General features: G+C 41.7%; 1 protein-coding gene across 1 annotated transcript in view; it reads right to left on the bottom strand.

Annotated features, from left to right (window-relative positions):
* The window catches only part of mtus2b (microtubule associated tumor suppressor candidate 2b), a 37,680-nt gene extending 13,930 nt beyond the window's left edge, over positions 1-23,750 (bottom strand). The window contains exons 1-6 of the mRNA XM_078244887.1: positions 21,769-23,750; positions 20,566-20,758; positions 19,233-19,448; positions 12,602-12,748; positions 6,226-6,324; positions 3,726-3,922 (exon numbers count right to left, since the gene is read on the bottom strand). Of these exons, the coding sequence (XP_078101013.1) occupies positions 3,726-3,922; positions 6,226-6,324; positions 12,602-12,748; positions 19,233-19,448; positions 20,566-20,758; positions 21,769-23,559 (2,643 nt within the window). The 5' untranslated portion in view covers positions 23,560-23,750. The remainder of the gene's footprint in view (positions 1-3,725; positions 3,923-6,225; positions 6,325-12,601; positions 12,749-19,232; positions 19,449-20,565; positions 20,759-21,768) is intronic.
* Positions 23,751-26,557: the final 2,807 nt, after the last annotated feature.

Here is a 26,557-nt window from a genome sequence, read left to right as displayed (position 1 = left end):
CACTATTTTTCATTCCGTTTGATAATAGAATGCTTAACAATCTGTACACCATTTGGGAAAAACATGATAGTTGCCAAGGAAAAAAGTCATCAACTGTTTTTGATCATTCTGAAATCAGAACAAATGTTGAGGATGGCTAATGTTCATTCCTGCCACCTAAAAAGGGGCAAACATGGTCTGATGTTGCTATTTTTCCGTTACATACTTACTTACATACGTCCAGCTTTGAGCAAGACCAGAACATGTGGGTATGTGATGCTGGGTTGCCTTTACATTAATCACATAGTGGATCTATATCTAAGAATCTTTTGGATAATCTGAGTTTAGTCCAATGTATGCGATGAACAATCTTGAACTGTAATAGTCCATGCCTTGCACAAATTGATGAGTTATGTACTCTGCATAAGGCAGCCTCCCAAGATGCTTCGGGGATAGGTTCCCCCAGCTCCCCTTCCCACTGAGATTTTACGTCAGAAAGGGTAGAATGTGAGAGTGCCATCAGTTTGCTATATTTAATGCCCTTAAATGATGAAGGTTGATCAAATATATGATCATAGGGGGTGCATGAGGGTTGATTTGGAAACGGTGAGGAGATATTCCTAATGAAACCACAAATTTGAAGAAAGCAAAAAAAGTGGCTTTTTGGGATATTAAAGTTATCGCATAAATGTTGAAAGGAGACAAAAGTTCCATTACGATAGAGATTATAGACTTGTTTAATGCCTGCGTTGCTCCAAATAAAGAAGGCTATATCCATTACGGATGGTTTAAAATAATGATTAGGACAAATGGGAGACTTAAATGAAAAAGCCATCCACAGTGCTTTCTTATCTGATTCCATAGTTTCAGGGAGGGTCTGACTAGCACGTTTGTTGTGTGGGCTGTAAAGGATGAGGAGTGAGGGACGTAAACAAGAGCAGTCAGTGATGATGATTTACAAGAATGGGATTCAACAGATTGCCAAGAGAGAGCATCTGCTACAGGGTCTTCAAATATGAGTGTTACAGGCCCAGTAGTAAAATAGGAAATCAGGGAGAGCCAAGCCACCGGAGAATTTGGGTTTATTTTAATTTTATTTTTTATTGGTTTATTTGATAGGGACCATGCATATTTATGAACATTGTTGTATAAAAACACCATGTAAATATGCCAGAATTAGTAAAAATAACTACTTTTCATCTGCAGTCCCTAGGCAGGTAACATATGACTAACATAGAGACAGCCAGCAGTCATACAGCACTCATTCACTAAACATTAAAAAGGTACACATAATGGTGACATATACATTGACAAAACAAACAAACCAACCAAAAAAAAAAACTAAAAAAAACAAATAAATGATGACAAAGAAATTATTCATCCACCTCTATACTGCATTCAATTTAACAGTGAAAGTGTGTGGGTGATGAAATGTGTGACAGTTAAAGTGAGTCCATCTCTGGTTTTCTAGAAGCCATTGTTTAAGTGAGTTTTAAAGATGTTGAATGTTGGACACTCTCTTATTGAGAGGGGCAAGCTATTCCAGTTACCTGGAGTTTACCTCCTATTATTGACAAAAAGTGGTACGTCTAAATGGTATCACACAGTCCCCTTTTACAGAGGCCCGTGTACTACCTCCGCTTTCAAGTCTTTTGAAAAAGCCATGTAGCGGTGGGGGGGTGGGGGGCAAGATTATGTAGCACTTTATATACTAAACAAGCATACTTGAAATTTTTACAATTTTCAAAGCTTAATAATGTATAGATATCGCAATGGTGATAAGACAATGCCTTTTTATCAAAGGTTTTTATGGCTTTCTTAAATAGAGATTCAATACGTTTAAGAGTAGTTATGCTAGTTAATGACCAGTTAGTAAAACAATACTCAATATGTGAAAAGATCATAGTATATAAGCTTTAATGTCAAGAAATGGCCTAACTTATTTAAAATTCTGCAATTTGAATTTAACTTTATTTGCCACCTTTTTTACATGACTTTTAAATGTCATATATGACTCCTAGATACTTGAATTCATTAACAATATCAAGCTCCTGTCCTCTAAGGAACACATTAGAATGTGACACCTTCATGTTTTGTTTGGTAAACGCCATACAAACATTTTTTTGGGTGAGACATGACTTGGTGAGCCAGTCATCAATGTGAGCCATTGCAGATGTAAGTGTGGATGCTATCTCTTGGTAGTTCTTAGCATGTGTAAAGATTACAGCATCATCTGCATACATCTGGACATCAACATTTTTACAAGCCTCTGGCAGGTCATTTATATAAAGTGTAAACAGGATTGGACCAAGTATGGAGCCTTGGGGGACCCCTACTGGACATTCACACAGTGGGGACTTTGAGTCATTAATACGAACACATTGCTTTCTACTGGACAGGTATGATTGTATCCAGTTGAGAGCTTGCTCAGATAAATTAAAATATGTTAATTTAGATAAAAGAACTTTGTGGTTAAAAAGCTCGCTTTGGGTCTAGGAAGACAACAGCAACATAAGAACTCCTATCTAAGTATCCTTTAACCTTTTCCAAAAACAAACAGTCCGACATGTCTGGTACTCTAAAGCGATATTGCTACAACCTTGAGGTACAAATAAAGGTCCCACAACTGATTCCAGAATAAAATTAAGATTAAATGGTCTTTTTGGTCGTTTGAAATTTCACCTGTTGGGAGCTGCAAAGTTTCACGTCTTCATCCTACTCACTCAGCAGCACCCCCCCCCCCCCCAAGTTCACTTGTAGTTTACATCTGAACATCACTTACAGTGCCATTTTGGCCTCATTAGTGATTGAAAACCCAATTCAAGGAACATTTTTAAACAGATATATCTCAGATGCACATATTTCACAAGTCTTCCACCTGTCAGACCTTAGTGAATACTCTGCCCGTGAGACAATCAGTCTCACTAAAAGCACAGCGAGGCCCAGGCAGGCAGCTCTAATCTCATTTATCATCTCCCACCCGTGGGTGGCGCTGGAGAATGGATGAAATGCAAGCAGAGGACCAGGAAAGAGCAAGAAACAAGCGCTTAATCAAGGTTGGAGAAGCAGAGCACACTCAGTCACAGTGTGCAAACAGACCGATGGGGATTCTGACACCATAGACAGTGATTATCTTACACAGCAGGAGACACATTAACCCTGCTAATTGCAATAAATACCAAACGTGTTTAGATCCCATTGAGTCAACCATCCAGCAGTTGTAGGGCAGACCCAAAATAAAATGCCACACAGCTTTATCAAATCCATGTCCAATAATACACTTGGATTTATAGAAAGTCATAATGCATTCTTTTAGTTTAAACCACTGGAAATCACTTTGGAATCCCTCAGTATTTCCCCACACCTTCCTCACACCATTTAGCGACGACAACTGCTGATACAGAGTTAATCCAAACATATTCAAAAAGCTACAACAATCAGGTTTTGAAGCAAGTGACTGGCTTTGTGAACAAAGTAATGCTGACAACAAAGGCCAGATGCTGCAGGTGTCATTTACACTTTGTAGTTGCATTCTGAAACGCGCAACAGCTGTCAGAGCTTCCTTAAACAGATCTTAAAAAGAGGATTAGAATGGGATGTGACACCTGCTGCAGCAGCCCTGCTTTACAAGTTAGGCTGAAAGAATTTGGACTTTAAACCCTTTGTGGGGGTCTCAAAGTGGCAGCAAGACCCAGTTTGTGTTCCTGTCAGCCCTGCTGAGGTCCCCGAGCTCTGCTGTTGCCTACCTTGTGACAGAAGTGCTGGGTAGTGATGCTGAAAACGTCCAGGCACAGGAATGCCTTCTTTAACTGGGCCTGAAGGCTCTGCAGCTGAAGGTCCTGCTGCTCACAGCGTTCCCGCAGCTGCTGGATCAGAGCCCGGTCCAACTCCTGGGCCTGTTCAGTCCCAACAACACCAGGAGCTGCTGCTGTCCGCCCACCAACTATAGAAACACAAAGCAAGACGCACAAAACATACTGAGATATTTTCACTTATAACCGACTTAATTTAATATGGACAGCGCCGTTCATGAGTAGATCATATGTATAAGCAGTAATCAATCTTTTCCTCTGACTTATTTGCACCAGCAAGTGGAGAACCAGAGCACAACACATACATTACAAACTGGATAGTCTTGCATTGCTAGACCCTCCTCCACAGCTCTGTGGAGGAGGGTCTCTCCACATAGCATTCTGGGATGGGAGGAAAAACAAGCTCTGGTTTATTGGCATTTCTTTAAATCAATCACATTGTCTTGGGCGGAGCTAAGCGCCGGACGGAGCCACGGTGCCGCTGCAAAATAGCCTCGGGAAGGAACATGTTCTGGTGGAACGTGTGTAAGTTCAAAAGTTGTTTTAGTCGTGCAACAGAAAACTCAGATTGGACAGATAGTCTAGCTACTCTAGCTTTGACATATATTAAATATAGGGCTGTCAAACGATTATATTTTCTTAATCGCGATTAATCGTTGAATATAGTATATATATATATATATATATATATATATATATATATATATATATATTTAAATCATGATTAATCGCATATTTTATCACATGAATAAAATTTTGCATTTCAGAACTGTTTTTAAGTACATATTAACAATGGAAAGCCAATATTACCAGTGTATCTGGTAATATTGCCAGCTTAAAACTAGTTTAATTGAACGCACCGTCTGTGTTGTTTCTCCAACAGCAGCTGCAGATTGTTACATCCCGGTGTTGAATCCTCTACAGTGAAACACAGTCACACTTTACACGTTTAGCGTTAGCTGTCAGCATTTTAACCGTGTTTAATCCAGCTACTAGCTAGCGTTAGGCTAACGTTAGCTGCTGTTGAGTATAGTGTTAACTAGCGTCACGTGCAGCGATGTTTCTGTTTCCTGTAACGTCTGTTTCAGAGCAGCAGAGAGAAGTGCAGACATATCAGTGGCACCAGAATGAGGCACCGAAATCCGCGTTGCTATTCCTGCAGCAGCAGGATGTGTTACGAGGAAGTACGGCAAAATAGTAGCCTGTTAGGCACGACGCAAAGCCGAGTGAAGTGAAAATAAATTAATAAATGGTGGCATGCGATTAATACGATTCAAAAAAATTAACGCATTATGCTCGACCCTTAATCGCATTGCGATTAACGCGTTAATGCTGACAGCCCTAATTAAATAATTAATAGAAAAACACAACAACAGCTTAATCTAGAGCTGCAACTAAGGATTATTTTCTTGATTAATCGATTAATTGTTTGGCCTATAAAATGTCAGAAAATGGTGAAAAATGTCGATCAGTGTTGTCAAAGCCTAGGATGAAGTGCTCAAATGTCTTGTTTCGTTCACAACTCAAAAATATTCACTTTACTGTCACAGAGGAGTGACGAAACTACAAAATATTCACCTTTAAGAATGTTTCTTCCTTTAAAAAATGACTCGAACCGATTAACCGATTGTCAAAATAGTGGGCGATTCATTTTAATAGTTGACAAATAATCCATTCATCTTTGCAGCTCTAGCTCAATCAATAATAACAATAGTCATTAGCCAACAGCAATACTTAATAGCTAAGTTACACTGCAGATAATATTAGCAGTTTGGTTTGCTCACATACACAAACAACTCAAGTGCTGATTGGTTGGAACTGCAGTGGTTTTTATCCTCCCACATGGTCTTACTGTTACTCAAGTCTTGTCAATGCTCAGACCAATCAGCCGCAGTTTCCTCTCTCCCCTGGAAACACTCACAGTGGGAAACTACAGTATGAGCACATCATGTGTGCAGTATGGGAACCTTTATAGGTACAGGTGGTACCTGAAATCTAGGCAGCTGTTCTTCGCTATGTCTGCTCTCTGAGGAAAGGACAGAATGCTGACTTGTTGTGGAAATCTGACCCAGCAGGATTGCTACTAAAGGCGCCATCCCAGCATTACAGCTCCCGAAGCTTGTTGCTATGACAACAGCAGGCTGCCATGGGTCTTGTAACACAGTGCGCAGTGAGAGCGAGAGGGACGGACAGAGAGAGGGCCTGTGAATTTTAAAGGTACAGTAGAAGCTGATGGTGCTGCTCTACAGATTGCCGCTTTCTCCCTTTGTACCACTTTGGATCAAACCAAGCATACAGTTTCATGCATGTCGTCGCTGTCGCGTGAAAACCTTGTATGTCCAAATTCTCAAATTTTGAAAATATGGAGCACGATATGTGCATGCAGTATGTTTGTGCATGCACATGCACACACAGACAGACACACAATACTCACCAGGGGACTGTGGTTTGGGCGATACCACTGCAAATCTTTTGGGAGAGGACTTTGGTGGCAAAACAGCCTCTATGTCCTTCTGCCTTTCTCTCCTCGAGGCTGTGTAGGAAAGATACAAGTTCATATGTTTTATAATGGGCACATTTGAAACACAAGAAATACACTTTTTGTTTTATTTCATGTATATATATATATGGATGATTATGGAAAATTTTAGTTATGCTTCAGGAAAGCAAACTTTATTGTAAGCAGATTTTGGGAGAGAAGACAGAATACGTTGTTGAAGAACAAGCTGTAAATAAGCTATAATTTTGTGGGAGGCTGACCACCTGGTGAAGTGGTGCAAGCAAAACAACCTAGAGCTCAATGCTCTAAAGACAGTGGAGATGGTTGTGGACTTCAGGAGGAGCCCAGCCCCACCTGCCCCCATCACCATCGTGACTCCACAATTAACATTGTGGAGTCTTTCCGCTTCCTGGGAACTACAATCTCCCAAGATCTCAAGTGGGAGCTGAACATCAGCTCCCTCGTCAAGAAAGCACAACAGAGGATGTACTTCCTGCGGCAGCTGAAGAAATTCAACCTGCCAAAGACAACAATGGTGCACTTCTACACAGCCATTATTGAGTCCATCCTCACATCCTCCATCACCATCTGGTACACTGCTAGCACAGCCAAGGACAAGGGCAGACTGCAGCGTGTCATTCGGTCAGCTGAGAAGGTGATTGGCTGCAATCTGCCGCTGCTCCAGGACCTTTACGCCACCAGGACTCTGAAGCGTGCTGGAAAGATTGTGGCCGACCCCTCCCACCCCGGCAACAAACTCTTTGAGCCACTCCCCTCTGGCAGGAGGCTAAGGTCCAGCTTTTCTGATTCTGATTCTGACAAAACATGAGTTTATAAATCATAATGTGTTTACATGGATTAAACGATGGCACATGTTTGCAAAGTAAATCAGGCTCAGCTTGTAATGCTACAGCATTACAAGCTGCTTAAGCATGACTGCACTGGTAATAATAACCCAGTAATACATGAAATAACTTTGGATAAATGGAGGTACATTTTAACTTTATTGTTGACGTTGTGGAAAATAGTTTTTGGCTTCACTAACAGCGTTAATAAAAACAGGATAAAGAGGAAGCGTGGTGGTATTGTAATCTGACTTTGGTAACAGACCTGAATACTTCCACCAGGGTCCATCATTTACACACAAGAGTACTTTAAGGTCATTGGTGTACTGCTGTAAATTGTAAATGTTTGACTGTGCAACTCAGCATGTATTCAGAGGCTGTGAGATGATTACTGTGATATGAAGAGAAAACACATGAAATAATATATATATATATTTTAGACTTTTTTCTAATCTTTGATTTTTATTTGAGACACATTCCTGAGAAATCTTCTGCCCTTTACAAATCGATCTGAGAAGGAAAAAAAATCAATCTTTGGTGTAAAAGTTCTCAACCAAAGCGGGTTGTGTAATAAGGCTGGGACCAGTGTTGTAATGTAACGAAGCACAAATACCTCACTACTGTACTTAAGAAGAATTTTCCCGTATCTGTACTTTACTTCGTTATCCATATTTCTGGAAACTTTTACTTTTACTCCACTACATTTCCTAAATAAAATGTATACTCCACTACATTTCTACACTACACTTCATATCTTAGTTACTTGTTACTACAAAATAAAATCAGAAGAAATTTGTTACACTGGAAAAAAGCGAATCATTGCTTCTAGATTGCCAAGTTTGTTGCCAAGCAACAAAAACAATAACAACCCGTTCTCACTCCGAGCTCGTAAAATACGAACGTTTGGACAGTGTCTGTCAGCGTCTGAAGCGACGAAAAAAGCGCCCTTCAGCGTGTTTGTATAACGTACCGGGGAGAGCAGCAGCTACACAGGGTTTGAAGATGACGTAACACTAAGAGCGGCTATGGTAGCGAGTAGTATGAAAGGCCGAAAATCCGCATAGGGAGGTCGGTTGGGGTGTTGGATGGTTTCAAACACAGGACTTTCACCCAGGAGACCGGGGATCGTGTCCCGTGTGTGTCACATTTCCTAAACCCAACCTTTGCTTTTCTTTCAACCCTCCCGTTCTTCTTTTCCTAAACCCAACCGTCCCGTTCTTCCCGCGTGTCATGGAAACGTAATAATCCTACCCACGACGCGTTTAGATATGATGCTAAAGGAGACTTTTAGCGTCAATAACAACAACAAAGGCACCTGACCAAGCGTCCATATTTTACAAGATGAGAATGAGAATCTGTTGGCCAAAACTAAAGTTGAAGAGGAGGAAGCATAATGACTGATAGCGTCATGGAAGCACCTGGTGCAGACTCTGCCGCCATGGTAACAGACGATGATGTTAACGTTACACACGTTTGGCCATGAAGTTCATAATCAAAGTTTTTTTTTTGCTTTGACTTCGAATAATTAAGTACATTTAATATCAGAAATTACTTTTGATACGTAAGTAAAGAACACATCAGATACTTTAAGACTTTAACTAAAGTAATATTCTAAAAGGGGACTGGCTGGGACCATATGCTTTTGTCCCGATTCGATTCTTTCACGATACATGGCTGCTGATCGGATTTGTATCGCGATTTAATTTATTGGGATTCTAGAAGTATTGCGATTCAAAAGTATTGAGTATTGCAATTTCTTTTCCTTCTTTAACAAAACCAAGAATTGAATAATATGCTTCTAGAGACAATATATATCATGAGACATTTATGAAAATGAATCATTCACTAAAAAGAATGCACATCATCATTAGTAAAGTACATAACATCTATTTTTTGTAGGGCTGTCAAACGATTAACATTTTTTAATCGCTGAAGTTCTATAGTTAATCGCGATTAATCGCATGTTTTATCACAATTAAAATTCTATTATTTTGCATTTCAGAACTGTTTTTAAGTCCATATTAACAATGGAAAGCAATTCTTACCAGTTTATCTTGATTGGGACTCAAATGAATGCAAAGAAAGTGACTTTATGAACTTGACTATTATTTATTTACTGTAAACAAATGTGTGAATCTGTCATTATTACACAATTCCTACAAGTACCTAACCTAACTGAGATGTTAGGTTACACTAACACGTTGCTTATACAGTACAAACAAAATGGTCCAAAAACCAGATGCCACAGCAGAACATTTAACCTTTACATTTTTAACAAGGATTGAGAAAAAATGACTGAGATGTAACACTAACAACCACCGTTAAGGCAAACGAGTTCAAAGTCCAGCCAGAATCAATATAGTGTTTAGTAACTCCTAAATAATGTTGATTACTCACTGACGTCCAGTGATCACCGGTTAATGAGACAGCGTTTGCACTTGGCAGCAGTTCTGGTGTGGCAGCTTTCTCCGTGTCGTACAGGCTGTGTATGGTGAAACTACTGTCCCCCTCGACGGCAGTGTATAAGACGGGTCAGAACATGCCAACCGTAGTACGTCTTTAAGACCCGAGTCCTCTACGATGCTGACAGGTCTGCAGTTAGTTGCCACCCATTTCGCAAGAGCTGTAGTCATTTTTTTGGATTTGGTTTCACCCACAGGTCGGCGAGTAGCACTCTCCAAAATACTGCTTTGCCTGAGCCCGCTAGCATCAACCTGAGTCACGTTAACTGTACTATGCTTAGCTCGTAGGTGGTAGCTCAAGCTTGACGTGCTTCGGTGATATTTTAATTCGGCTTTACACAATGTGCATATGGCTTTCGACTTGTCTACTGAGCCGTCTGGGAGTTTTTTTTAAAAGAAAAGCGCCATTCAGAAGTGTGTTGCTGCTGTCTTTCTCCACGCCGACAGCCTGCCTGCATTCTGCAGCAGAAGATGTGTTATGAAGAAGTACGGCAGCGCCAAAGGGTCAAAATAGTAGCCGTTAGGCACGACGCAAAAAAAATAAATTAAATGTTTAAATAAAATAAATGAATCGCTGACAGCCCTAATTTTTTGCATTCGCTCTGTTTTGCTGGAAACGGATATGATGTAGTCGCCGTCGCCGGTACCGCATAAACAGAAAATATTTACGTGAATCATTGGTAAAAAAATGAATACAAAATATTGATTCTGTGGAAAAGAATCGATTTTAAAAATCGTTGCAAAACAAACCACAATACAGCCTTAAATCAATTTTTTTTTCACACCTACTGTGTAAACTGATGGAAATAGAGCTGAAGATCTTTGCCCCCGACAGGTTCGGGCTTGGGCTTGCGCTCCGGGTTGCGTGGTAAATGAGCGGTCAGGTGATACGTTTCGATTAGCGCGAAAATGGATGCTGAGGAGGTGAAACGGAGGCTGGCCTCTGGAGATTACGTTTTGGTTGCACCGGCAAAGAAAGCAAGGTCTGAGGTGTGGAAAACTTTTGACCATGTTCATAATGAGAATAATGAGCCAGTGGCTGTGTGGGTCCACACATTTGAATAATGTCGGGTTTGGGCTTTTAAAAAGCTGTCAATCAAAATGTACTTTTCTCCGAATACTGTCGGAGTCGGGCCTTGTCGGGCCTAACTTTTAAGGCCCGATTACAGCTCTAGATGGAAAAGAGGAAAGGTTTAGGTGTGGTCCATTGTGGTACAGTGTGGTACAGTGTGGTACAGTGTGGGACAGTGTGGGACAGTGTGGGACAGTCAGTGGCCACTAGCTGGAGCTGCTGCTCCACTTGTTCTCACAGGTTCTGTAGCAGGAAGCTGAGGATGCTCCTGACTCACACAGGAATACACTCTGTGACCACTGGATGGTGTTGATGCTCCACATCCACTGATGCCAACACGGGCCACAGGGTGCAGCCACTAACAACAAAGACGGCTACATCAGCAGAGAGGGAGTACATATATACAGTATACGGTACTGTATCACTGCTGGGATGCAATGTTAAGCAACAGTTAAGATACATTGCAGAAGGAATCAGCTTTTAGGTTCATTATTTTTCATTCTGTATTCCTTTTTCTTCGAATCTAAAATGATATCCCCCACTGGGGAAATGAACACTGGGCATTAAGGGTCTGCCATGAGGCACACTCAATCATGGTGCTAGGATATCTTCATCACTGTGAGGACACTTTGTGGTTTTTCAGCCCAGTATCACGCTCATCTAGCTCAGTTTTAGAGGCTTCGTTGTCTGTTAAATACAGAAAAACTCATTTTGATAATGATTCCTGTTTTGTCTGTGAAGTCATACGAGGATGTTTTGTGCTGAAGGACAACATAAGTAAATTGACGTATTATGTATAAATACCTGCAGAGACGGGACAAGGGACAACCGTGCTATTCATTCTGTTAGAAGGCTCCTCAAAGAGGCACCTAAATGTAACATTGATGGCCATCATTTTGCATCTCAAACACAAACAAAAATGCCCTACAAAGACCTTGTAGTTGAAATTCAAACATTAGTAATATGTATAATGGGAACACATTTTTACATTGTGGCAGAAATCTTACAATTTAGATTAGGTAAATTAAATCAGTGGTTCCCAAAGTGGGGTCCGGGGACCCCCAGGGGTCCTTGAGGGGGTTCTAGTGGGTCCCAAGCAAAAAGGGGAATAATTTATTTACACTATTGTTCCATCCCTAAGTAACACAATGACAGAGTGTATGACTATTTTGGATATGGGTTCCATACACTTTCTGTAATAAATCATCTAAAAGCAAAGATCCTATCAGATGGGGTCCCTGGGGAAAAAAAATCTTCAGATGGGGGTCTGTGGTCTAATTTGTGTCAGTTTAGGACTCCTTGATGTGAAAAAGTTTGGGAACCACTGGATTGAATTACATATAGATTACCTATTAAGTCATAGGCCATTTCATTTCTTAAATTTCTCCAAAATTTTAATACAATTTACATTTTACACCCGGCTGAGAAAGGTAAGATGTCAACTATTCCATTTAAACATACAGAAAATACAAGCCTGAGCATCTTATATGTAAATGAATTGCCTTTTTCATGTTCATACACAATGCAGGCCCAGGTATGCACAGCACACCAGCATCTGTAAACTACCCTGCTGGGTAAATGTCTACCTGCTACCTTAACAGAGACATTCTGTGAATGACATGCTGGAGGTGAAACAGTGCTGTCATTACAGGGCTGGGAGCTGTGGAATGAATACCAACATGTGAATTGAGGGCTACAGTTCATCAGTCGTCGCGTGCATGTACATTCCAATCCACCTCCCCCTAACAGTGCTGCTAGCACACACTCACATATCCAATCTCAGGGATCATGTGATCACAGGACACAGTGAGCTTGATCAGAGGGGGTTGTGGAAACAGCAACAACAAGGATGCTGTCTCTGGAGATGCAACGCCACATAAACAAGCACATAAAGGGTGAGCAGCAGATGCTTGTTTCCTCAGGCTACGTACCAAGCGGGGAGCAGCGCTGCGGCGGCAGACTGCGGCGCTGGAGGCTGGGGGCGTTGGGAGGGTGAGGCCGGCTCTGAGCATTGGAGGCTTCGCTGGTGGGTGCTGTGGTGTTGTGGAGAGGTGTGTCGTCGCTGCCACTGCCCAGATCTGCAGAGCAGGAAGGATGACAGAGAAGAGAAAAACAAAGGCATGTGACTTTGTCAAAATGTTTAAAGGTTACTATTTACAGGGATGCATGGACCCTGTGACACTGAACAGGACTGAGTATGGACGGATGAATTGATACACCAATGGCATCTGCTTTCAGTCATTTCATGTTTCCACTTATTGTTTTGTTTGCTGTGTGAGAATCAGGGAGTAGAAATGTTCAGCACCAGCCCACTCAGTGACGTATTGGTCAATACTGGGCTGCACCAGTCTCACATTGCCAGACCTTCCTCCACAGTGCTGTGGAGGAAGGTCTGGCTAGTCCACACAGCATTCCAGGATGGGAGAAAAATGTGCTCTGGTTTATTGGCATTTTTTAAAACCAATCACAATGGTCAATGGCCGTGCTAAGCGCCAGACAGAGCCACGGTGACTCTGCAAAATAGCCTCGGGAAGGAACTTGTTTTGGTGGAACGTGTGGACGTTCAAAAGTTGTATTAGTCGTGCAACAGAAAACTCAGATCGGACAGATAGTCTAGCTAGCTGTCTGGATTTACCCTGCAGAGATCTGAGGAGCAGTTAACCATAGTCCTCAGAAATAAAAGCGAATTTATGTTATGTCTCGTCAAGTTTGTTAAGTGTAGTCACTCATGTCTTGTCTTGTTGTGCACTTCCTGTTTTATTTTGTATTCACTTTCCCTCTCATTTCAGACCCTGACTTCCTCCCTTTGTGTGATTTTCCCGCCAGTGTGATTGTCTCCCCGCCCCTGATTGTTTTCACCTGGTCTCCCCTACCTCTTGTATAAATAGTCCTTGTCTCCCTTTGTCTTGTGCCAGTTTGTCTTGTCAACGGTCCAGCCAGGTTATATAAGCCATTAAGTTTGTTTGTTTGTTTATATCCTCCTTGTGAGCGCCTTTTGTTTAAATCATTTTTCTAGTGAAGACTTTATTTTGTTAAACTTTCAACTGTGTCTCTGAATCGTGCATTTGAGTCCTCCAGTGTCGTGTGTCTGAGGCGTTACAGTTTAAAATGCCAACACAAAGAAAGTGGGAAGTTAACAGACATCCAGCCAAAAACAGGGACATCTGGCGGAATTTACGGCGGAACCTGAGCAATCCTGGAAATGGAACGTCGTGGATATAGACTAGGACTGCACAAACTCCAAAGACATTTGGTCCTTCTGAATGGTACCTGACTACAAAAATAAGTATGTAACTTGGCATGGAATATTATAGTGATGTCCAAATAAAGCCTCATGAAGCATTAGTTGTATTTGATGATCCCACTAGATGGCGCTCTTGGTTTAAAGAAAAAAAAATGGTAATTCAGTGTGCTTTCAACCTTTCGTTGAACAGAGCGCGCCATCTAGTGGGCTCAAAAAATAAAGAAAATGGTTCATGAAGCTTCGTGAAAACAATTTGGTAGCTGCATATTATGCTCTTTATATTGCATTTTTTTTTACATTGAGTCTTGTTTCTCATGATCAAAGCTCTAATTTGGTTTGGCAAAAAAATTAAACCCCCTGGGATTGGGGCATTGTAGCTTTAATTAGTCAATGTATTACTGTTTTTCATAATTTGTACATGTACCACTGTAAATTACTTATTCATATTTTGTCCCTACTTTGTCCCAGTGAATCACCTCCCTCTGACCTATAAAGGATCTTTTTTTTTTTTTTGGATCAAGTATCAGCAGATCATTATCTTTCCTGGGAGAGTAGTTTTATCTAAACCACAGAAATTCACTAAGACTAGCAAAAAGTAGAATGCTGCAAACATCTTAATTATTCATAACAGCTGTTATTACGCCTCCTAGCTTTCTGTGGATATGAGAGGCCTTGGTTCAAAGACAAACTGAGGCTGTAACGACGAGTAGTCCAACAGAAAAACATCACCAAGAACAAACCTCCCCACCATACGGACAGGAGATTCCTCAAGTTGTTACACGCTGTTTTCTTTTACAAAATGTCATCAGGATATTCTCTGGATTCCAGCACTGTTTCCACAATTCAGCATTTAGGTTTGTGAAACCAGGGAAACCAGATAGCTCCAACTACTTATCATGAAATATTCAGCCCCTCAATCAATAACACTGCTGACAAATGCTGCACTTGAATTAAAATATCCTTATTCTGATCGGAGAATTATGTCAGATGGGTCGAGGAGGCTGAAATCACAGATGAAACGGCAAGCTATTGCAGTAAAATGTTATTCATTTGAATTAAATATCAACTAAATTAAAACCCGTTTGTCAAAATGTCTGGGGCCTGTGTGAAACCTCTGGTGGAATGACAGTAACTGGGAGAGTCTCACAGCAGATGCTTCTATTGTCTGAAGGAGTCCTACTGAAATGAGGCTGAGCCAAGCAGCGGATTGGCTGAAGGAGACATTTGGAGGCTGAGTCACACTGCTAAATAATTGTTTCTAACCTGCATACAGTACCGATTTCATCTCTAGATTCAAGCATCCTCCGACCAGTGTTACACCAGCAAGACGCAAGAAGCACTCCACTCTGCTGGTGATGCAATGCTTATGCAAGTGAGAACCGACAGGTTAATATTAAATACAACAGTGTGTGCAGTTGCAATCCGGCTTATTTTTAATATAGCCTTTGTGCAATTACCGTATCTTTTACTCAATATTTCCTCTTAATATAAATAAGGGTTTGTGTTCTCTGTCTTTTATGTAAGTGTTGAGTTATTGTATTTTAAAAAAAAAGTCCATCTAGGGACGTGCATTGCAAATTAACTTAGGCTATAAATGCTGCGGTGTGTGGCATAGGTCTATGCTACATACTTATTCCAATACAAATAAACAATAATAGAATTAGCTTTTCTCAAACAAGCTGTCTGGCCTGTGTGGTGCAAATATTGGAAATACACAAATTCAGACAGGTAATGTGGGACTATTCAAATATTTGTCATATTTTGTTTTTGTCATTAGTTTGATACAATTCTTTTTTTTTTTAATAAACAATCAGAAAAGTAAAACAAAGCATGATGTGACATGTCTGCAGTAGGACACCGATGTGAACTCTCGTATTGCATGCGTTTTAGGGAAATGCCTCAAGATACATTTTAGACAATGAGTAACTGTTTAACATGGAGCACGTTTTGAAGCTTTTTGTGAAAAGGCACAAAGTACTTTTACAGTGAAACTGAAATTGGTCTGAAACTGTTTAACAGATGTCCTCTTTACATGATGGACTAAAACAAAATTTCCCTTTCAAAGGATCGTAAAGACTTTGAAGAGAATAGTGTCTGGTGGTCTTTTCTTGCAGGACACGGCAGGGATGGGATTGATCCACAGGAAAAGAGGCTTAAAGGTGCAGTAGGTAAGACTTGTAAAATTAACTTTAATTTACTGAAACTGACTCTATGTTCCAGTAGAACTACATGAAGCAGGTCATTTAAAAAAAATCGGCCTCCTCTGGCTCCACCTACAGCCTGTAGTGCGATTTGCAAAAATCCACCGCTCCCTGTTCAGATGCACCAATCAGGGCCAGGGGGGGTGTCTAACTGCGTGTCAATCACTGCTCATGCACACGCATTGAATCTCCATTGTGGGGGGAGGGGTTTAGGAGACAGTTTTGGGCTTTAGCGGAAAGGGGGAGGGACTGAGAAGTTGTTGATGTTAAAAATGTTTGGCCTGGATCTTCACAATCATTTAGCTGATGCTTTTATCCACAGCGACTTCCACTTAAGTGCTTTCAACCCTGAAGGTTCAAACTCCAGACAACAAGTAGGAAGTGCAAGTGCAGCTTCAAAGAAATAAATATATATATATATATATATATATATATATATATATATATATATATATATATATATATATATATTTTTTTTATGTTTATGCGAGGTGTAGTCGGAAGAGATGTGTTTTTAGCCTTCGGCGGAAGATGCGTAGGCTTTCGGCCATCCTGATGTCAGTAGAGAGCTCATTCCACCATTTAGGAGCCAGGACAGCAAACAGTCGGGATTTCGTCGAGTGATTAGTTCTCCCTTGCTGTGAGGGGGCAGCAAGCAGGTTGGCTGATGCAGAGTGGAGTGGGCGGGTTGGGGTATAGGGTTTGACCATGTCCTGGATGTATGCTGGGGCTGATCCGTTCGTGGCCCTGTATGCAAGTACTAGTGTCTTGATGCGGGCAGCAACTGGTAACCAGTGAAAATAAAGTATATAGTCACTAGTAGCTATATCATGTCTATAAAAGGTCATAAATAGGGAAAAATAAGGATCAAGGCAGCATTCAAATTGCTTGTTTTGTCTGACCAACAGTTCAAAATCCAATATTTACTTACTGCAGCAAATCTTTAAATTTAAGAATCAGGAAACCATGCATGTTTGGCTTTTTTTTTTTAACTTGATAGACAACTTCAATGATTCATTTTGTATAAATCGAAAACCCAATTGCAACTGTTTTGACACTAATACATAGTCTTTCAACTTTTTGGTATCTTGACATCCAAGTAGCACATAGTACAGTACAACAGACACCACTGAGCTAACTGGACAGATGAATTCCAAATGTCGCCAGCGTCCTGATGTTCATTATGGAAGGATGTACTCACTCCCAGTCCCACGGTTTAACTGAGGTGCATCCCTGGGGAATGTGGCTGCATTGGAGGCATACGGTGGCATTCTAATAGAGCAGCGCTGTCAGAGCCAATAGCCTGAAGGGAAACACTGCCATGCAAGCTGCCAGTCATGTGTATGCTGTCTGAGCTACTCCCAAAGCGCTTTACTATCTGGTAGACACCCAACTATTCACTAAAGCTGAAAGGAACACAGCAAATGTGTAATTCCTTTACAAATTTAACAACAGCTCCACAAAGAAAATAACAGACAACAATGGCAATAAAAGGGCCGAGTAGGCCACACTTACATGACTGCAGCTTAGCATCTGGGGCTGTGGTCGTTTTCTGAAGAATCAGTGTTAAAAATGGTACAAAATGACCCAGTAAAGTGTACATTGGAGACTTTTAGGAGGGAAGCTGAAGCGCAAAGAAAGACCATTATTTCTGACTTGACTGTAGGGAAAGTTTGAGGAGGAGATCCACGGGCAAGAAAGAGGTTGGGTCGGAGGTGTCGGTAGTAAAAACAGCTTCACAGATAATCCTGTCATACCACACCCTGACTCTCTCTGTTCCACATATATTTCAGCCACCGGCACCACCTTTTCATTTAACAGATTATAAATAGGGAAGAAGAGACTGCTGCTGACAAGTGAGGCAGTTTAAGGCTGGGAGGGGGGGGGGAGGCAACCCTGCATGAGACAACAGCTGTTTTCTCCCCCACCAGTCTGAGGGCATGCACCAGAAGCTTAAAGAAGCATCTGAATTCCAGCAGGTCAGAATAAGACAAGACATAAGTAAAAGTGGAGAGCAGGGAAAGGCAGCAGTCAGCTGTCAAGGCTGGAACAAATGTGGTGACATTTGAGAGCGAGGATAGCAGTCAACCCATCATCGTATCAGCCAATCAGCACAGTCAGTACAGATGCCACAGGGACACTTTTGCCTGTGCAACAGACCAGTCTTTTTAAAAAAAATGTAAAGATGAGAGAGAGAGATGCAGCAAAGGCCCACCGGTTGGATTCGAACCCGGGCTTCTGCCAAGGACTACATGGGGCGCAAGTCTACCAGGTAATCTAGAAGTTCCCCCTGCAACAGATCAATCTTAAGCTTTTCTGGATATCTATTTTGGCTGATTGGAAATGATTTGATTTTGGTCGGTTTATATTTAAGTTGATAGCTACCACAGTAAAGATTGATTCAGCACAGCTGTTTGAGGTGGCACTTTGTGACTCAGACAGGATCAGGGGATGAATGTGAAAACGCAGTAGGGGAAAAAAGTGATTTTCTTCACAGTACGTCTAAGCATTTTCACACAGTGGTTGCTCTGAGTCAGCACTCTGAACAAATGAATCTGCAGTAGCTCCACGTTGGAACAGAACACATATTTAGTAAAATCTGTAATGAACTGGCAATTTCGCAGCTTGTTCTGACACATTTCTTATATCTCTGTTACACTCAGAGACACTCAGCTTGTCAAGTGAATTGATTTCTCTAGATGAAGGCCGCAGGAAGCTTGGGACTGAGTGCTGGGATCTGATCCAGATAAAATGCTGCAGTATGCAGGCTGAGGGGAGGAGAGGGACTTACAGATTTCTTCATCGAAACCTCTGTGGTGCAGCAGCTTTCAGCGCCTACTCGGGATAAATGAATGAAAAAAGTGAGAAAAAAAGTGCCTGGCTGTTACTATGGCAACTGAGGATAGCAGGGGCAGCCACGACTACTGCTGAACTAACGAGGACATGTAGATGTGATATATCACACAGGCACATCAAACAGAAATATATTTCTGTCTGTGTGATATTCCAGATCTACGTATCGCCACGAGTTGCACATTATAAGCTAAAGTAGTAAACTTGTTTAACTGTGTGTAACTGTAATTCATATTAAATGTATGGAGAGCGAGCGTGACTCACGCTGAGAGGCTCGGCAGGGATCACTGTGACCACTGTCGTTAGACTGGGTGCTGGACACAGACGAGACACTGGAGCTCCGCACGAAGCCGAAGGTGGCTAGACGGGCAGCTGGCAGGGCGGTGAAGCCTGGAGGACGGAGACCAGATTGGCCTGGTTTCACCAGGACGCTCTTAGGGGTGGCTTCTGGACCTCTTTCTCCTGACCTCTTTTGCTCTCCTAGAGGTAGATGGGAAAATATTAGTGGGTGAATCTACAAGACCTACTGACATAGGGGCCACACTTTCTGTTTGTAGGTTATATTCTGATATCAAAACATAAAGAGGATAGATGTCAAAGTAATAAACATATGATCTTTTGAAATCCAATCTTTGAAGCTATAGTGTGTAGTTTCTGTCGCCCTCATGAGGAATTCTAAGTAATGACAACAAAACGGTCGGTGCGTCCACATGATACAAGCCTTCCGTGATCGCACACAGATCCTTGCTCATTGTAATGACAAAAAAATGACTACTTACTCATATATAAATAATGGCTCAACATTTATTGGGAGGGAATACGCAAGAAAACCAGAGTTAAAAAAAAAAAAAAAGGATTCATGTCACTTTCACTAATCACATGCAGCTACAAAGACGACACACATACAAACATAACAACCTTCATTCATTCAGTGAGGAAATTGTACATAAATCAGAGAGCACCATATGTAGAAGCTGTCTAGATTATGATTCATAATGTGAGCAGGGAGAAATAAGCAGTGCAAGTGGGTAGGATGTGTGTTACATTGCTATCCAATGCTTTGCACTTCAAAGAGTTTAAGGTGCCACAAGCCAAGCCTCATCCGTAAAAGACGATCACTTCTCTGCAGCTCAAAAAGAAGAGGATGGGATGTGCACAGAATATCAAAGTATGCATAAAATAATTTCCCCACAATGCTCTAAATGGGTTCAAGCCGTTCTTTGTTTTGAAACATAAGTATGTAAGTATGCAGCATGTTAAATACGGTCCTGTGTTCTCTTATTTAGGATAGGACACCATTTTGTCAGTTTACACTGAAATTCATTTTGCGTTCCCGAGCAGCTCTGCTCAAAAAGAAGAAATAAAATAAAAACAACAATTATACATATAGTACAAAGATGAAGACATATCAACAGCCATGCCAAAGAAACATGATATCCTCGGGTCCAGATCTTAATTGGGAGGACACTGATTTTGGTTTAGCAACAGGATAGACTGATCTTAACTTTCTAAATCCCATTGAAAAAACATACCAAATGCCGACACCACGTGTACATTTTCACTTTGAACCGATTAAGCCAGCAGATCACCATCTCACCTGCAGGGTCCTGGTAGCCTCGGGCAGCCGCTGTGGCTGCCTGAGCACACTGGCCTGGGGCCGGCGCTGACCTTTGGCCTGTCTGTTGAACTCTGGTCTTGGCTGCAGGCTGCCTGGAGACCGCCCCTAACCCCAGCTGAGGCCTCAGAGCTCTGGGTGAGCGGTAGACACTGCCTCCGTCTTGGGAAACAGGCTGGGGAGGAACATTACAAATAGAGTTATCATAATAAATATTTCAGTTGACGGGCAATAAGAATCAGAATCGGAATACTTCATTGATCCCCTCAGGGAAATAGTTAAGTTGCAGTTGCTCACAGTCAAAAAGGCAAAAATAAGAGTAAGAAAAAGTATAAAGTAACACAACTAAAGTGCAAGAAATAAAAAGTTGTGTAAAAGTAAGGTAAGATTAGGTTAAAAAGATTGTGAAAATGCTATTGGAGTACAGTGTGAACATACAGTAAATAAAGTCCAGTTTGAAAAAACTGAAGTACAGTGTGAAGATAAGCAGCAGCACTGAACAAGTGGCTGAAACATGTCAGACTACAATGATGTCAGGTGTTGCACATGCAATCTATAAATTATTGCACCGAGGAATTATTGCACATAATTGTCCAGGAATATTTACATAACAGAGATGTGATATGAATAATATCATTCATTTGTATTATGGAGTGCATGGATAAACTAGATTATTTCACTTATAACTACATTAAGCTGTGACATTGTGATTGTATGTACTGATATACCCATTTTGTGACCCTAAATCAGAAAGTAAGGCTGCAGAAGCAAAGAGCACCCTATCACCACGACAGACAAGAGCTGCATCCCAGGAAACGGGGCCACACCAAGATTAGCCTCTTAACCCCCTACAAGAAGACGACTTCTGCATTAAGCAACTGTGACATTTATCATTGGCATTACTGTTAGCTTAGCTGCTAATAGACTGCACACAGGCCTTGTTTGTGTCTTTACATTTAGGCGGTCAACAATTTCAACAACTCAATGTTAATGCTTCATAGTTTGAAACATTGGGATTTCATTGGTGAAATTGAATTTTTCCTTCTTCCACTAAGTGGTTAAAACTTTTGCATTTCTCAGATATTTTGTCAATTGCATGTTACTGTTTTTTTCTTTTTTTGCTTCAACCACTAATAAATGCAGTTGTGTCATGTACGTGTATCAAATCAAAAGTCCATTTCTCACCTCTTGGAGATATTTCTCAGGCATATCCTCATGAAAACTGCCCGACTTTCCACTCAGCCTTTGAGGGATGGTGCTGCTTGGAGGTTTCGCCCCAGTCCCAGCAATGCCTGGAGTATAGTACCCCGCCTTCTGCATCTCCTGTCGATATTTGTCAAACAGCAGGTTGGAGGAACATAGCACCAGTGTGGATTTAGGTTGAGGACCAACCTTTGGATCTTTATGAGCTGGTGGGCTGGAGTAAGAAGATAGTCTTAGTGGGAGTGTAGAGGCTTCCAGCGGGGCATCTGTCCCTTGGGGTTTTGCTTGGGGATTCTTTCGAACATAGGTGATGATTTTTGGTCTGACATTTTTAGGCTTCTGAGGAGGAGAAGACCTCCTGGTTTCAGGCTCTTTCTGCTGACACGTGACAGGTTTTGGGATGCAACTGCTCAAACCTGTCTTACCTGGTGGTTTGACTGTTTGACTTAATGCTCTCTGAGGGGAGTCGCTGCGCTCCAAGCTCAGTGCCCTGCCGCTCTGGACCTTGGCTGGAGAGCCAGGCGGTCGTCTCTTGGGGGAACAGGAAGTTGTTTTCGGGGAGGTGGGAGTTGCTGGCCGACTTGGGCTTCCCCATGGCTTCCTTCTCTCCAGACTTGAAGAGCCGGAGGTGACTGGATTCTCAAAAGAACCCTGCTTTTTGGAGGTGTTATCAAAGGAGAGCTGCTTCTTGAAAGTATTCTCAAACGATGGCTGCTTTTTAAAACTCTTGTCAAAAGAGTTTTGATTTTTCAACGAGTTATCAAATGATCCTCGTTTCTTTATGGCTTTGGATTCAATTGATGACTGAGTCCCTTTTGTACCTGTTGTGGGTGGGCTGTGGTTCATGTCAGGGGCCTCATCAGCTTGTGTGCTTTTATCCATTTTAGTGCTTTCTTCATGTGATGTTTTTGCATTGGGTAAACCCTTGTGCTCTGCTCTTCTCCTTTGATCACAGTCTCCCTCTGGGACGGTATTGCCTGCTTTATTTCTCTGGTTATTGATCTTTCTGTGCTCATCAATGACATCCTTACACGGAATAACTCCATTGCGCACTTGTGCCTGTGATGCCGCATCCTCTGAGTGAACTGTTGAATTCAAATTCATGTCCACATCTGTCCTGTGTATTGTGCTTTTTCCAGGGGAGAGGGGAGAGTGATCAGCTCTTTGAGAGGCCTTGCCAGTCTGGGAAACCAGAGTCACATCTTCTGAGATGGTTGAGTAAGGACCAGAGGCATTGTGCCAGGAGTCTGTTGTCTGGCTCCTGCCAGCAGTGTCCATAGCAGTGTCCATGCTTGAAATGGTGGACAGACAGGACACAAAAACATCGGTTTCTGAGCTTAACTCAGTCCTGGATTCCTGCTCACTGGCGCCATGCAGCATGGACTTTCTCTCTTCCCTGCTCTGATTATCTGTCACCTGGTCTACTCTGGATTTGCAGCATGGCGAAGGCTTTTGTTGAAGCTCTTTCTGATCTGTAAACCCGACAAAGTCCTCTCCATCCTCAACCAGGTAGGCCTCCAGCTCCTGACACTCCAGCATCTCAAACTCAGCCAGCTCGGGGTCGTCACACTGGGAGTCCGTACCCCAGATGATGACTTTGTCCTGCTGTGCTGTTTCAGTCGTCAGGCCAGAAGGCGTGCCAGTGTCACCCGCCATTCCGTCATCCTCTGTCCGGATATCATTGGCGTTGGCATCCCCTTCAGCCAGCACGCCACCCTGCTGGTTGTTGTTCCCTAACTCCCTCTCACCGAAATGCTCTCCTCGCTCGCTCATTTTGGAAAGAGCTTTGAGTTTACAGCGCCCTCGAGAGCACTTCCAAAATCAATCAGCCATTACCAAAAAGGTCTGTCTACCCATCAAAGAGTCTTAGTGGCACAGCAGGAGCCTAGATTGGATTTTCACATTTCGTTCCAGTAATCAGAAAGTCTAATATCATATCTAATTTGGAAGATCCTCATGACATCTTGGGTCCTTGTCCTGTATAAAAACAAAATATAACAAATTACAATATCAAAAAATTAGAGATGTCAGAGACACAAGTATTGAACAGGTGTAAGCTGTTTTAAAAGATTCATAGCCCTCGGTGAACTATTGTCAGGGGCCCCAGATTTTTTAGCAGCACCCCTGTAGAAGACACAGAACCATTAGTATCTTCTTCTGTTGAAAAAATCTCAATTGCTTCCCGCTTCCTCTGAAGTGCATTTCATGCAATGTAACTGAATTCTATACTTAACTAGTAAAATAATATTCTCTGGAGTAATTCAGATCACTGTGAACACTTATTGTAACACGTGTTCTCAGATCTGTGTGACAGATTGGGATTCTGTCTGATCCAGTTTCAGTAGCAAACCATGAATGTAGGATTGCAAAATGCCAAACTAGAACCTTACTAGTGGCTTGTTATTTGCCCAAAATATTTTCTTCACTGGCTGAAAGCTGACCGATACCAGGAGAATATCATACTAGAGCTGCAACGATTAATCGATTAGTTGTCAACTTTTAAATTAATCGCCAACTATTTTGATAGTCGGTTTGAGTAATTTTTTTTAAAGACAAAAGTAAAAATTCTTTGATTCCAGCTTCTTAAATGTGAATATTTTCTAGTTTCTTCTCTCCTCTGTGACAGTAAACTGAATATCTTTGAGTTGTGGACAAAACAAGACATTTGAGGACGTCATCTTGGGCTTTGGGAAACTCTGATCCACTTTTTTCACCATTTTCTGACATTTTATAGACCAAACAACTAATCGATTAATCGGGAAAATAATCAACAGATTAATCGACTATGAAAATAATCGTTAGTTGCAGCCCTATATCATACAGGTAGGCTTTTAACAAAACATTATTTATCAAGAGAACCAGAGATCTGTCTTATAAACAATGCCTGGATTGGTCCAAAAAAAAGGTGCCAGTACCCTAATTCAGCAGTTGCAGAAGAATCGGACTGAAATAAGAGGATCACGACATGGTGCGGCTCCTCAGCCACAGCAGGAAACTCAGAGAATGGAGCGTAACAGCTTTGTTTCCCCCACTGAGACTTTTGCAACATCACAAGCTATCCATAATCATCCTGAGCTCAGATTTACAATTAAGACATGACTGCAGACAGTGCCTGAATTGGACCAAGGAGGTGCCAGTACCCCATGACATGATCACAGTATGTATCTTGGATATATTTATATTCTTAAGTATATCTTGTAGGACTGACCCCAAATGTTTATCGGTGTTTTAAGCCCCTCAATGTCTCCCACTAGGATTAGGCAATGGTTAAGGTTATGGTTAGGGTTAATGTTAGGGTTAGGTGCCTTGAAGTCAACGGTCGCAGCGCTGCCTGGAAGGAGACGTTGGGGGCTTAAAACACCATCGAGCACCCCAAATAGTGGACTATTGGACGATTCGATCTAAGGAGCCTGGATTCGACTACCAATCTCACAGCTGAATCATCGCAGCGTCTGAAAATGTGGTTATGAAAAAAAAGGATCACTCAATTCAGCCTATAGGGGGGTGTTCAATGTCTGGTTTTACATATAATTAATTGGTTTCACCCAATAAATCATGATTTATAACCTGTTTTATTATAAATATCAGCCTTTTAATAATACTGTTAATAACAATTAGAAGCAAACGTACTTATGTGGACAAAAATCAGAAGTGCTGGTACTCAGTACTGTTGAGTACTTGCCCAATTCAGGCACTGCCTATAAAAGTCTTTGTTTTATAGCCAACAATATCAATATCACTTTTTCTGGATGATATTGTCATCAATAAGTAAAATGTATTTTATAGAGTGTTTTTCACAGATACAATCAGTCAAGTCCTTTGTGTTGATTTGTTTGTGGACACTAATGTCTCTACCCGTGTCTGTGACTAACAGACAAAGGGCCCTATTTTAATGATCTAAGTGCACAGCGTGAAGCGCATGGCGCAGGTGCGTTTAGGGCGTGTCCAAATCCTCTTTTGCTAGTTTGACGGCGGAAAAAAGGGTCTGTGTGCCGGGCGCATGGTTCAAAAGGGTTGTAGTTATGGCGCGTTCATGCCAGCTCAGAATGACAGGGACCGCCCCCGTGATTACGTTGTTTTTCCGACTACCAGCGTTCACATATCGGGATGCGTGTTCTTCGTATTCCGTTATATTGGCGTTTGGCATAACAACTTGTTGCATGACTGCCACCAACTGTTGGCCGTAGCCTAAGGCATCAGGTGTGTGAAAACCTGGTGAAAACATGGAGGCCACAATAATTTGCTGCTGTTTTCTTATGCGAGCATACAAACAGCACATCGTCAGGTGTTTGTGTTATCTGCAGGACAACAAACGGGAAAGGACACGGTTAAGGTGTTGTTTTTTGTTATACATAGGCCTATTTATGAATAATTAGAAACACGTTATGTCTGCGTATGTTTCTCAGCAGAGGCGTTTGTCCACAATAAATAAGTTTATTGTCATTGAAATATGTTCAGTGAACCAAATTCGCCTCCATCAAACGTCAGTTGTCAACAACGCGTCACCAACTGGGAAACTCGGTTAGCAAAATCTGGAGGGACGTGAATGATAACGTTTCCACTCGGAAAAACGTTTTTCCGATGTCCATGAACGCACGGTTAGTGTCTTCATTAATTCATAGGTGTGTTTTGGGCGTAACATGCAATAAACCAAGAGTGTCATCTCCCATTCCCTTTAAAAGCCAGGCTTGTGTGCTGCTGCTCGTCCCTTTGTGTGTTACAAGCATAGTGTAAATAGCGCTGTTAAAATAACAATGAACTGCTGCGCTAC

The sequence above is a fragment of the Sander vitreus genome, chromosome 3 (assembly GCF_031162955.1).
Source record: "Sander vitreus isolate 19-12246 chromosome 3, sanVit1, whole genome shotgun sequence".
NCBI classification, from domain to species: Eukaryota; Metazoa; Chordata; class Actinopteri; order Perciformes; family Percidae; genus Sander; species Sander vitreus.
The sequence above is the reverse complement of the archived record's forward strand: the minus strand, read 5'-3'. Positions and strand labels throughout refer to the sequence as shown.